Consider the following 13,285-nt stretch of genomic DNA (forward strand, 5'->3'; position numbering starts at 1 on the left):
CTCCTGCTCTTTTTTGATCGTTGTCTGCTTGATATATATTTTTTCCATCCTTTGAGTTTTAGTTTGTTTCTGTCTTTAAGTCTAAGGTGTGCCTCTTGTAGGCAGCATATAGACAGATTGTGATTTTTAATCCATTCTGCCACTCTCCGTCTCTATATTGGTGCATTCAGTCCACTTACATTCAGTGTAATTACAGATAGGTATGAGTTTACTGCTGTCATTTTTACGTCTTTTGTGTGTTGTTGACACTTTGTTTTTTCCACTTAATTTTTTGTGCTGAGTCGTTTTGTCTTTATGTATTGTCTTTTTCCCTTTTTCATTGCTGATTTTGTTTCTGCTGAGTCTTTGTGTTTTTCTTGTATTTTATTTTGATGTGTAGGATTGTTAGTTTCTTTTGTGGTTGCCTTATTATTTACCCCTATTTTTCTAAGTTTAAACCAAACTTTTATTGCCTTGACTTCATCTCCATATGAAAGATTTATGACATTTTTTAGACCCTCTTTATTGATTTAATGTCATCTTTTACAGAATGATATTGCTGTTTCCCTGTTTTGAGCATTTTCTTAATCTTGATTTATTTTTGTGATTCCTCTATCTTGTTGCTCTGTCCTGAGTTCTAATCTTGGATTGTTATTTAATGCTATTGATTTTCTAACCATAAGACTCCCTTTAGTGTTTCTTGTAGTTTTGGTTTGGTTTTTGCAAATTCACTAAACTTCTGTTTATCTGGAAATGTCCTAATTTTGCCTTTGTATTTGAGAGACAGTTTTGCTGGATATATGATTCTTGGCTGGCAACCTATGGATTCTTGCAGCCTATTAAATTTTTCATTACGCTCTTGAATAACCTTCTTAATTTCCTTGACTGCTTTATTTGCATGTTCCTTGGTTTGTTCTGCATTTTGCCTGATCTCCTTATGAGTTCTGTATATTAATCTTTTGTATCCCGCCTCTGGTATTTCCAGGAATATATCTTCATCCACTAGATTCCTTGATTCTTTGTTTTGGGAGCTTGTTGAAGCAATCATGGTCTGCTTCTTTACGTGATTTGATATTGACTCGTCTCTGAGCCATGTATAAGTTATTGTATTAATTTACTTTATGTATGCTTTCTATGTCCTAGCTTCTTCCTTTGTTTTATTTTGATATGCCCAAATAGGCAGCTCGAGTGAGCTATCTTGATTTATGGTGCCTTTGAAGCTCTAATGTCCTGTCACCAGATGGCTAAAGCTGTTACCAGGTATATGAGCCCAGGAAGTCCATTCACTTTTCTTGTATGGATTCAGCTCAGGTGTCCAGGTAGTCAGTCACCAAGTGTGCGGTACAGGCTTTCACCTACAATCTTAGAGGAGCAGGGGTAATTGGTGTAGGCACAGGGATCTGGCTGCAGCAGGGGGTCACATGCTAAGCAAGGCAGGGGGCTGATCACTGTCCCCCCCCAAGCGTCTATGAGAAAAACATGTCCCTGTTCTCTAAAGCGCATAGGTCGGTGGGCTGTGCAGCCAGACCATGGGCACCCTATGCTTTTGGCTGTAAGGACTGGGAGGCACCACTTATCTCTGGACTCCTGTCACAGGTGGGTTAGGTGGCATGGGTGGAGCCACCAGTCCTCAGGACCCTGCTTAATAGGCAGAGCAGTGTCAAACAAAAACTCGTCTCTCTATCACACTGCTGAAACAGTTGAAGTTGGACTTCAGGCACATACACTGTTGCACTGTGCCAACAAGGGCCTGAGTCGCTGAAATGGGCCCACACAGGTCCATGCAGGGGTGAAAGGCATTCAAAGTCCATAGACTGCTTGTGCCTGGACAGGAGCCACTTCTGCCCTGAGTTCTCAGCTTAGGGGAGCTGGCAGATTACTTCTTCCTCCATTCATTAATTTGTTCCTTCCCTAAGGCCAGGAGAACGGCTCAGAGCACACAGCAGGACCTATCTCAGGCCCAGGGAAATCAACTGCCACTAAAGCCGGCTTTGGGGGTGGGGCAGAGGGAGGAGGGATCAGATGAATGGATAGAGTTCTTTTGAAAGGGGTGCTTTTTGATCTGCTCAGTAAATTAGACACAAGCACTTAACTTTTGCCAAGAGCACTGTTCTTTTCTGCTTTCACAGGTGTGAGTAGACTCTGTGCCACTCACTCTCACTGAGGAAGCCACATCCCAAAAACTACCACCAGCCCTGCTGTGGTCACACCAGGGAATTGGGCCTACACTGCTCGCTCTTTCCCACTGAGGAAACTGCATCCCGAATGCTACTGCCAGCCCCGCCATGGTTGTCCCAGAAGTTTGGGGCTTTGGGGCACCGGTTCCTGCCGAGTCAGGTCCACCAACTCCTCACTGCTTCTGAATCGTCTCTCCCTCTCCCTGCCACTCAGTCCAATTTCTTAACTTTGCCTTTGATGCTCAGGGTCCCTAGTTTGTCACATATATAATTGATTCACTTGTTTTTTCCAGTCTTTGTTGTAAGAGGGACCATCAGAAGTGTCTGACTACTCTGCCATCTTGCCCCACCTCTTCTCTCTCTGGTTTTGTCTTTTGCAATTTGATTATAATTTGTCTCAGCACACACTTCTTTGAATTTGTCTTGCTTGGAATTCACTGAGCTTTGTGGATACATAGATTCACAACTTACATCATTTGGGAAGTTTTTATGCATTGTTTTTTTCAGATATTCTCTCTGCCCCTTTCTCCCTCTGGGACTTCCACTATGCATATACTGGCATACTTCATGTTGTCCTAGAGGGCTCTTAGGCTCTGTATTTTTCCTCATTTTTTTCTCTTTTGTGCCTCTGCACACTAAGTAATCTCAAGTTATGTATCTTCTACTTTTGCCGATTCTTTCTTCTGCCTGCTCAAATATGCTGTTAAACCCCTCATATTTTTCACTTGTTATTGTACTTTTCAGCCCAGCATTTCTGATTCTTTTTTATATCTTATCTTTATTGATATTCTTTGTTTGGTGAGACATCATCCTTCTAATTTCTTTTAGCTTTTTTTAAGCACATTTAAGATAGGTGATGTAAAGTCTTTGTCCACTAAGTTTGATGAATGGGCTTCCTCAGAGACAGTTTCTATTATTTTTTTCCCTGTCAGTGGGCCATACTTTCTTGTTTCTTTGCATGCTTAGAATTTTTTGTTGAAAACTGGACATTTTTAATATTGTAACATGCCAACTCTGGAAATCAGATTTTCCCTCACTTCCATAGTTTTTTGTTTCCACTTGCTGTGGGTTATTGCTCATTTGTTTAGAAATTTATCTAAAGTATTTTTGTAAAGTCTGGATTCTTTGCCATTTCTGGGCACCACTGGGGTCTCCGTTCTGTTAGCTTAGTGGTCAATAAGTGATCTGACAGAGATTTTCTTAAACACTCAGAGGGAAAAAACAAACTCTACAGTCTTTGAAGATTGGCTCTGTATTGGGACACTCCCTCAGTGCTCAGCCAGGCCATTTACAGCTCTTCCTTAGCCTTCACTTACTGCTTACAAAGAACCAAAAGTTCAGACAGACAGAGGTGGAAGCTTAGGGCCTTCTCAGGTCTTTTCCGAGCATATATTCTGGCATGTGTGTGGCCTTCTAGATTCCCCAGTATATGTGGGAGCTTTCCAAAGCCCTTATTCTCCCAAGTATCTCTTTCTCTAGCCTCTTCCTTCCCAGGCCTTTTAATCTGTCTATTGTTTGCCCCGACTGTTAACCCTTGTCTGAAGCAGCAGCAGCTAATACATTTGCCTTTAAATGTTGTAAACAAATGCTGTGCAGAATGCTGCTTCAGCCCTGGGGATGCACCAAGGAAGACAAAACAAAGGCAAGCCCTTGAGCTGATCATTCAGAGAGCCACCAGACAGTTCAAAACATACAACCACAATTCTTCAAGAATAAGGTCTGTATTGCTCCCTCTGGTACCAGCAAACTGCACCAGCTAGGCAGGCTGCCATCTTCATGGCTGCTACTCAGCTGGTGAGTGGAAGATGTAAGTGGCTAAGTTAAAACACCATAGTGCTTTCTTATCAAAATTCAACAGCTTCTTTCTTCATTAAGCATGCCCCTGGTTGTTGTGAACTTTTGATTAGATCTTAGAGTTCCAAAAACTTGATACTGAAAGTTTTTGGTATCTTACTCATAGCTTTTGTGGAGATATGGAGTTTTGGCTTTCCCTACTCCACCATTTTTGGTGATGTCCTTCCCACTAATATCTTCTGAATTTTTACCATGTGTCAAGTGTTCATGTATTAACATTTAATTCTCACAGTAATTATACCATGAAGTAGGTAATATTATTATTCTACTTTCTATAGAAGGAAATTGAGGCACAGAGAGATGAAGTAACAAAGTCATGCAGTTAGGAAGTCACCAAATCAGGATTCAAACCTAGACAACCCGGGCCCAGAGCCCATGTGCTTCAACCCTGGGCTCTGGCTCTTCTTTATTATTATATTTCTGCAGAAATGCACTCAACAGGAGATGATTTGGTGTAGGAACTAATGAGGACGTCAGTTGCTAATCCAGGGTATGCCGACTAGTCATAGGACCTCTGGCAAAATTGCTTAACTTCTCTTTGAATTCAGAATAGATGATTCCTAAGTCTAACTCTAGATCCACAATTTTTGTGAGGTAAAAGATATACTCCTTCTGGGCTATCCAAGTAATTTCTATACTCTAACAAATGCACTTAGGACAGTGGTTTTCAACACATGTTCCCTGAAATTCTGGAGTCTTTCCCAGGTACCTCACAAACCCAAGTAGTTGTCCTCCCTCAACCAGTTTTCTAGCATCTTTGATTTCAATTAATTTATCTACATAATAAATTACATATTACTAGTAAAAATAACTCAGTTGATAAAAGACTATTATTGCTTAAAAAAATAAAAGATTGAAAGCAACTGATTTTGAGAATTTGGTTGACCATATGCACTAGGGATTCTTTTTGGAGAACTTATTGCAACTACTGTGTATACAAACTAGAAATATGTAGCAATGATATTAATCTTTTTTTCCAACTTGGCATGTGGTGCTATTTTTTCCTTAAACCACTTATGCTCCTAAAAATATTGCACATTCTTTCTGTATATTTGTTCAAATTTACATTTAATAATCTGTTTCCTAAAATCTCAGTCTAAAATAATTAATAATTGGTGAAATATTCTAAAATTCACTTCTAACAGAAAAATATATGAAAGTTCTTTTTAAAAGCTAGTTAATTTAAAACTTGGCTTTCAGAGGCACTGGCTTGTCAAATTCACATGAGGTAAATACTGAACATCAGAGGTTCCGGACAGAGAAGGAATAAAATACAAGTACATGTGGAACCATTCATAAAGGAGATTCCATAACAATAAGCATGCCATAACTTAAATGTCAAGGTTGTAAACACAATATGTACAAAGCTCCCACATACCAATTAAAAAAAAAAAAAAAAAGACACAGAACCTCCCCAAAACGGGCAAAGGATATTATAAACAATTCATTGAGAAAGAAATAAAAATGACCAATAAACACGGAAAAAATGCTCCAATTCACTAATGATAAGGTAAGGGGAATGCAAGCAGCCCCGGTGGCATAGTAGTTAAATGCACGGCTGCTAACCAAAAGATTCGTGGTTAGAACCTACCCAACAGCTTTGCAAGAGAAAGACCTGGCGATCTGCTCCCATAAGGATTACAGCCTAGAAAACCCTATGGGGCAGTTCTACTCTGTCACACGGGGTCTCTATGAATCAAAATTGACTCGACAGTACCCAACAACAACGGGCGACATGCATGTAAAATACCCTTTAATCCATATGATGGAAATAATTTTAAAGTCTGAGAATATTCAGTGACAGAAGGCATTTCAAACATTGCCAATGTAAGTGTAAATTTGTATAATATGTTTGGAGAGTCAAATAACCCAAACCCATTAAAAATGGGTACAATATGTTTGGAAAGTCATATAGTAAATTTAAAACGCAACTTCTCGACCCAGTATTTTCATTTATAGGAAATAAACAGTTTTATTTCCCTAGTTTTCTTAACTAAGTCAAAATCACTCTCTCAGGTTGAACTGTATTATATGTACATGTGTACACACACACAGTTAGTACTTTAAATCCCAAGCAATAATGAGACTGCTAGAATGAGGACTCTATTATTCAATTTGATCAGGTTGCACACATAAGACATTTACACAGTATTGGCAATTAAAAAACATTACTATTATTTATCAAAGGCAAACAGGAACAGACCTGAGGTGAACCGATCTCCTCCATCTCTATGAGCACCCCACTTAGTATAGTAGGAGAGGAAACCACTTAAGTCTAAAAAGGGAAATGCTCACCCTTCCCAAATTACCCATATTCATTTCTGTGTTGCTGGGTGGGCATACTGTGGGCCAGGTATCAGCAGGTATCTCTCTCTAAGCAGGTGTGTCATCAAGTCAAGTTGGGTGTGGCATAGCTGTGTTCATTCTCTGTCTCTCTCCTTGACTTTTCTCAGCTGGGTCCTGCTTCCTGTGCTTGCTGGTCCAGTTCTCAACCAGCAGCTTCAAGACAACCCTGGGCCAATGCCAGGGTTAGGCGAGCATTATGACTGCTCTCGAGGCAAAACTTTTATTGGCAATCATCTCCGTACAGTGTATGCCCAAGCCTCTGCTCTGTTGGCCCCCTCTCAGCTCCACTGGTGACTTCCTGACCAGAGGTGTCCAGCTCTGCTCCATAGCCAACTCACCCACCACTGCTGTCTTCTCCATGGGCTGACCATGTCCACTGCCACCATCTGCCAGTCTTGTGGTTCCCACCACTTGCACCACTGCTGTCGTTTCTCTGCCACTCAGCTCTGCTCTGCTTGCTGCCATCTCTTTCAGTCTTCATTGTTCACAGCTGAGTGAGTATTACCATCTCAATGTTACAGTCCTTGACCTGCATTACACCTCTTCTAGGAGGTTCTCAACACAGGGCCTGTGTCCAAAGGACTGACTCCCTTCCTGGCTTTCATAAATAAGGAAGCCCTCCAAAATTCTATAAGATTAGCTGCTTATATAGGAAAACTCCTTGTCAATTTCAGGGTGTGGCTTTTGTAAACCAATCAATCTCTTAGGCAGATGGTAAACTGACCAATCCTATTGGGTGAACTTGTGAGCCTCTTATGCTGCTAGTAAACTGACCAGTCCCTGCAGGCTGCTTATGTGGACAGTTAACTGACCATTCCCTGCAAGCAGCTTATGGGGATAGCAAACCAACACCTTTCAAGATTGTAGCTGGACCAATCATTTTGGGAGAATTACAAACTCAGAGCCTAAAAGGACATATAAAAGAAAACCCATTGTACCACACATGTATATATAAGATTCATACACAGAGGTTGGTTGTAGCATTGCCTATAATAGAAATATCAGGATTGAGGTAGGGTACAGCAGGATGGTGTTGGGGGAGAACAACTCAAATGTTCACCAGTGAAGGATTAGCTAAAAGAACCACGGCACATCTATAAAGCAAAATCTGTGTACCCAGAACCCAGTGCTGTAAAGTCGATTCCAGCTCAGTGACCCTATACGACCGAGTAGAACTGGCCCATGGAGTTTCCAAGGAGCGCCTGGCGGATCCAAAAGGCCGACCCTTCGGTTAGCAGCCGTAGCACTTAACCACTACACCACCGGGGTTTCCACCATTTAAAAGTTACCATATTTTATCAGTTTTTCAATGCCATAGATAGTAAAATTAATCCTGGTTTAAGAGATGTTAAAATGTGAAAAAAAAAAAAGGCTTGTGGCTGTTGCTAGATGCCATCAATTGCAAGATGCTCCCAATTTCAGGGGTGAAATGTAAAAAAAGAAAAGTAGTTTTGCCTTAGATCAATGATAAAGAGTTTTAAACATTCTATTTATATAGAAACATAAAAATAACTAATATAAATACATAACAGTAACTAATGTATACTCACTTGTCTATGCCAAGAAATTTGGAAGACAGCTACCTGGCCAGCCACCTGGAAGAGATCTATATTCATGCCTAACCCACCAAATGCAGAAATTATCGAACAAAATCATTACTATCACACGCGAGTAAAATTTTGCTGAAGATCATTCAACAGTGGCTGCAGCAGTATATCGACAGAGAACTGCCAGAAATTCAAGCTGGATTCAGAAGAGGACGCAGAACCAGGGATATCATCGCTGATGTCAGATGGATCCTGGCTGAAAGCAGAGAATACCAGAAAGATGTTTACCTGTGTTTTACTGACTGTGCAAAGGCATTCGACAGTGTGGATCATGACAAGTTATGGATAACATTGCGAAGAATGGGAATTCCAGAACACTGAATTGTGAATTGTGCTCACGAGGAGCCTGTACATAGATCAAGAGGCAGTCGTTCGAATAGAACAAGGCGATACTGTATGGTCTGAAGTCAGGAAAGGTGTGTGTCAAGGTTGTACCCTTTCACCATACCTATTCAATGTATACGCTGAGTGTCTTAGGCTGGGTTCTCTAGAGAAGCAAAACCAGTAAAGCATATAAATATATATATAGAGAGACTTATATCCAGGAAATGGCTCACACGATTGTAGAGGCTGGAACCAATAAGCAACATCATGATAAATGGGGAAATGATTAAAGTTGTCAGGGATTTCATTTTGCTTGGATCCACAATCAACAGCCATGGAAACAGCAGTCAAGAAATCAAAAGACACATTGCATTGGGCAAATCTGCTGCAAAAGACCTCGTTAAAGTGTTGAAAAGAAAAGATGTCACCTTGAAGACTAACGTGTGCCTGACCCAAGCCATGGTGTTTTCAATAGCCTATTGTGCCTGTGAAAGCTGGATGATGAATAAGGAAGACCGAAGAAGAATTGACGCCTTTGAATTGTGGTGTTGGAGAAGAATATTGAATATACCATGGACTGTCAAAAAGAACGAACAAATCTGTCTTGGAAGAAGTACAACCAGAATGCTCCTTAGAAGCAAGAATGGCGAGACTATGTCTCATATACTTTGGACATGTTGTCAGGAGGAATCAGTCCCTAGAGAAGGACATCATACTTGGTAAAGTAGAGGGTCAGAGAAGAAGAGGAGCCCCTCAATAAGATGGATTGATACAGTGCCTGCAACAATGGGCTTAAGTGTAAAAACAATTGTGAGGTTGGCACAGGACCAGGCGGTGTTTTGTTCTGTTGCTATGAGTTGGAACTGACTCGATGGCACCTAACAACAACAACAGTGTACAGGGAAGGAGCCCCGGTGGTGTGGTGATTAAGTGTTTAGTTGCTAACTGAAAAGTCAGTGGCTCAAACCCACTAGCCATTCTGCTGAAGAAAGATGTGGCAATCTATTCTTGTTAAAAAAGAAATCTGGTGCCACTGAGTCGATTCTGACTCATAGTGACCCTACAGGACAGAGTAGGACCGTCTCATAGGGTTTCTAAGGAGCAGCTGGTAGATTTGAACTGCCGACCTTTTGGTTAGTAGCCATAGCTCTTAACCACTGCGTCACCAGGGCTCAGCCTTGGAAACCCAATGGGGCAGTTTTACTATCCTATAGGATCGCTATGAGTTGGTGTCAATTCCATGGCAATGGGTTTTAATGTATACGGAAAAGGCTAAGATGATAAAAACAAGCTGTTAAGAGTGGACATTTTAAAGAGTGTGGTTCAATTGCAATGGAGCAGGTGAAGGGAATCATAACATCCCTAATTATTTTAACTTTTTAATATGACTATGCATTACTGAAAAAAAATCAAACAATCAAAATTACTGCAGAAGTAAAAAAGATTTGAGGTATTAGAACATGGTGAAAAGATGATTCAAGCCCCACTGTACTCACTTATTACCTATTTAATTTTCTCCTCCATGTGACATCTGCCTCCAGAGAGAGACAACATGGTGCTATTAATTATACCACTTACTGTGTGCCTGCTCTGCCTACATCCTCCCCACTCTCACAACAACCCAACAAGATAGATAGCAGGATGCAGACCACACTGGCTGACACTGTTAGAGGGGGTGACACCAAAATGACTGTCTATAAAATTTTTGTGCAGTGTTTTAACAAATTTATTATTTTTTATAAAAATATCCCTGTAGTTAGTTATAACAACAAAATTTTTTTTTGAAAGCCTAGCTTAGATGTATTAATATACCCACAAGGCTATGCTGATTTACTTTTTGAACCTTCTAAAGCACTCTGGTCAGAGCTGTCACTATTACCCAGTTACAACGATACTTTGAAAGATGTGGTTTCGTCTGCATGTGTTAGAAGCATGGGCTGTTGTTTTTGTTGATGCCAGTGTTCTTATAGTTGCTGATTTTGTCAAATTTTCTGGTGTTTTAGCCACAGCACTGCGGTGATTAGCATGTGGGGAGGTGACACTATGAGTTATTGCACTGGGTGACACTAACCCTAGGGACATCAATGAGGTAGATGTTAATGCCTCCAGTTTACAAATAAGCTTCAAAAGGTGAGGTTATTCTTACCATCGCACAATGGCTGTAGGCAGTGTTGGAACTCAACGTGTCTGGCCCCAGAACCTACCATCTTTCCAATTCTGGGCTGCCATCATTGCTGTCTATTTCTTTACCTATTTGGTCTTTATCCTTTACCACTCATTTTCTTCTTATGGTATTTCAAGTTATTTCCTTATTATGCTTCATTGGTTTTAAGTTATTTATAAGGTCAAAGCTAATTTATTAAATAGCATGAAAAGAGTATTTTAATTGAATTAACTAAAAATTAACGCATTTCCTCTTTTGAAGCAATTCTTCCCCTTTGCCCATTCTGAGAATACGTTTGTTGAAAACTTCTTCAGTTTAAACCCACAAACTATGTTTCTAAACCAAACCTGTTCCTGCTGAGTCAGTTCCAACTCAAAATAGCAACCCCACAGGACAGAGTAGAACTGCCCCATCGGGTTTCCAAGGAGTGGCTGGTAGCTCCGAACTGCTGGGCTTTTGGTTAGTAGCTGAAATCTTAACCACTGCACCACCAACCAATCTTACAGTTAAAGACAAAGTGGTATACCAAACAGTTTTGAGTGCTCTCCTTTAATGAGTGGTAAGTAAGAAGAGGAACATACAATCGGTGCACAACTCAACAGGCCAAGGAACCCAGGGTCAGCACCTTCCAACACTCCTCCAACTCTAGACCAAAAAACCAAACCCACTGCCGTCGAGTCGATTCCGACTCATAGCGACCCTATAGGACAGGGTAGAACTGCCCCATAGAGTTTCCAAAGAGCGCCTGGCGGATTTGAACTGCCGACCTCTTGGTTAGCAGCCGTAGTACTTAACCACTACACCACCAGGGTTTCCCCAATTCTAGAAGAGGGGACAAAACAGTGAACTTGGGCTGTTCCATTTTTTCCATTTGACCAAAGGTTTAACCCCAGATCCAAAACCTGAAAGGAAAGGAAGTTTGCTCAAATATTTTTTCACTTACTTTCTACTCCCTCCCTGTATTGTTCTAACCTCTCTCTTAAATCTCTAACAAAGAGGTTGACATAAAAACTGGACTTGTACCTATAAAGATTTTCTATGGGCTCTACTTTAACACTCTTTACTCTAAGTAGGACCTGATAGGAATGGGAAGAATTATAGAAAAAAAAGGAAGTTTCAGAAATATAAATTCTAAAGACCTATGCCACTGACAGCTAAGTTACATAACATTTCTTTGGGTTATTTATCATTCTTTGGGAAAATGGGATGAGAGTTTTCAAAACTTAATGACGGGGCTAGACTGGGGGTAAACCAGGAGCGAAATGTTTATGTAATCCTGATCGACCCCTCCCTACACAAACATATATACACACACACACGCACAGCTGATGAAAGTAAAATATGAAGAGTGAAGATGGAGATATAGAAGTGAAAGATAAACCGTCAGGCTCCAAAAGAGTTGGGAAGAAAGAACCTGTTTCCAAAGGCCTTCCGCAGAAGGAACTGGATGAGGCTTCACCTGAATCTTTCATGGGGCAGAGGGCACACTGCATGCCCCAGGCCTCTCCATATAAACAGCAACACTCTGTGTAGGTCGTCTGCTTGCCAACAAGTGGTCGGCTACACACATACTCATCACTTAGATGTTCCCAGCACAGATCTTGGTAGACATCGGTTTCTTCAATTTGTTCTGAAAGGGAAGACAAGGTTCCATGACAACTGCACTGTTATTCCTATTTTATAAACACTGTAGTGGAAGCCAGAGAGTCTCAAAGTTTCCATCCTGATTTCTAAGAGTGCCTTCCAAGTAAAACTCTAAATCCAGCCTGATCTTAGATCACACCTCTGTCATCTCCAATTGGGTGTCATTCCATCAGGTGAAATTCAACCTGCCCATCATGTTCCCATTACATGCTTCTCTTTATAGCTCACCTCCATTATATGAAATGCCCCACTATTTTGACTATACTTCATAATCCTGATGAACTCCTTCTTCTAATCTTTGCTTTTTCACATTTAGTCCTCTGTCAAATGCTACCATTTTTTCTATTTAACATTTTTGGATGCATGCGTTCTCATTTGGCACCTCATCTCATCAAGGATGAACGAGGATTTCTATCACTGAACCTCAGAACTCCCCACTTCCTTGTCCAACTCCACACTCTGTTCTGCCTAGTCTCATCCATACCCTCGACTCCAGTCACGCAAACCTAATTACCTTTCCCTAAACTTACATCTTTCTCAGCTGCTTCTGAGGATTAAGTACGATGAACTCTCAGGTATGAAACAGCTCTGCATCTACTCAGCCACTCCATATTCCTCTGTTAAATGAGTATGTTCAGGGTGTTAAACCTCCTATACTTTGATGATATGACCATGGCATCTTATTATTATTTCTCTTAGTATCTCATTTTAATTACTTCAAAGTACCCAAGGAATCAATTTTTCTATTTTCCACTAGCTCACCTATAGTCAAAAGGAAAATCTCATACTATTTATTTGGACACAAGTCTGTACCTCACATCCAAACATACCGTTTGATTCAGCTGGCTGTATACATCTCTTTTCTGAAGCATCCAGGACCATTGGATGGGTACAGAAACAGTTATAAGAACCTTCTGTATTAACACACTGGCCATCAATACAACTGCTGGGGTCCTGACATTCATCCATATCTTAAAAAAAAAAAAACTAAAGAAAATCAGGAATCAGTTGTATCTTACAAGCTTATCAAATTTTACATATTGCTAAACTGAGTCCAGATTTCAGGGGCTGCCACCTTGTAATTAACTACATGTAGTCAACCAAAGTAGAATAGCTCTGACTATAAAAATGTATGTCGTGTTGATGGAAAAAACAATGCTGCCACTGCTGCTGCTGATGTTAAACAATGA

General features: G+C 40.6%; 1 protein-coding gene across 9 annotated transcripts in view; it reads right to left on the bottom strand.

The window, feature by feature from the left end:
- LTBP1 (latent transforming growth factor beta binding protein 1) overlaps nucleotides 1-13,285 on the bottom strand; it is a 737,180-nt gene that overhangs the window by 38,211 nt on the left and 685,684 nt on the right. For all 9 annotated transcript variants that reach the window (XM_064277221.1, XM_064277224.1, XM_064277220.1 and 6 more), the window contains 2 exons: nucleotides 12,926-13,066; nucleotides 11,911-12,081 (listed from right to left, as the gene is read on the bottom strand). In XM_064277221.1, the coding sequence (XP_064133291.1) occupies nucleotides 11,911-12,081; nucleotides 12,926-13,066 (312 nt within the window). The remainder of the gene's footprint in view (nucleotides 1-11,910; nucleotides 12,082-12,925; nucleotides 13,067-13,285) is intronic.

Source organism: Loxodonta africana, chromosome 26 (assembly GCF_030014295.1).
Source record: "Loxodonta africana isolate mLoxAfr1 chromosome 26, mLoxAfr1.hap2, whole genome shotgun sequence".
In the NCBI taxonomy this organism is placed as follows: domain Eukaryota; kingdom Metazoa; phylum Chordata; class Mammalia; order Proboscidea; family Elephantidae; genus Loxodonta; species Loxodonta africana.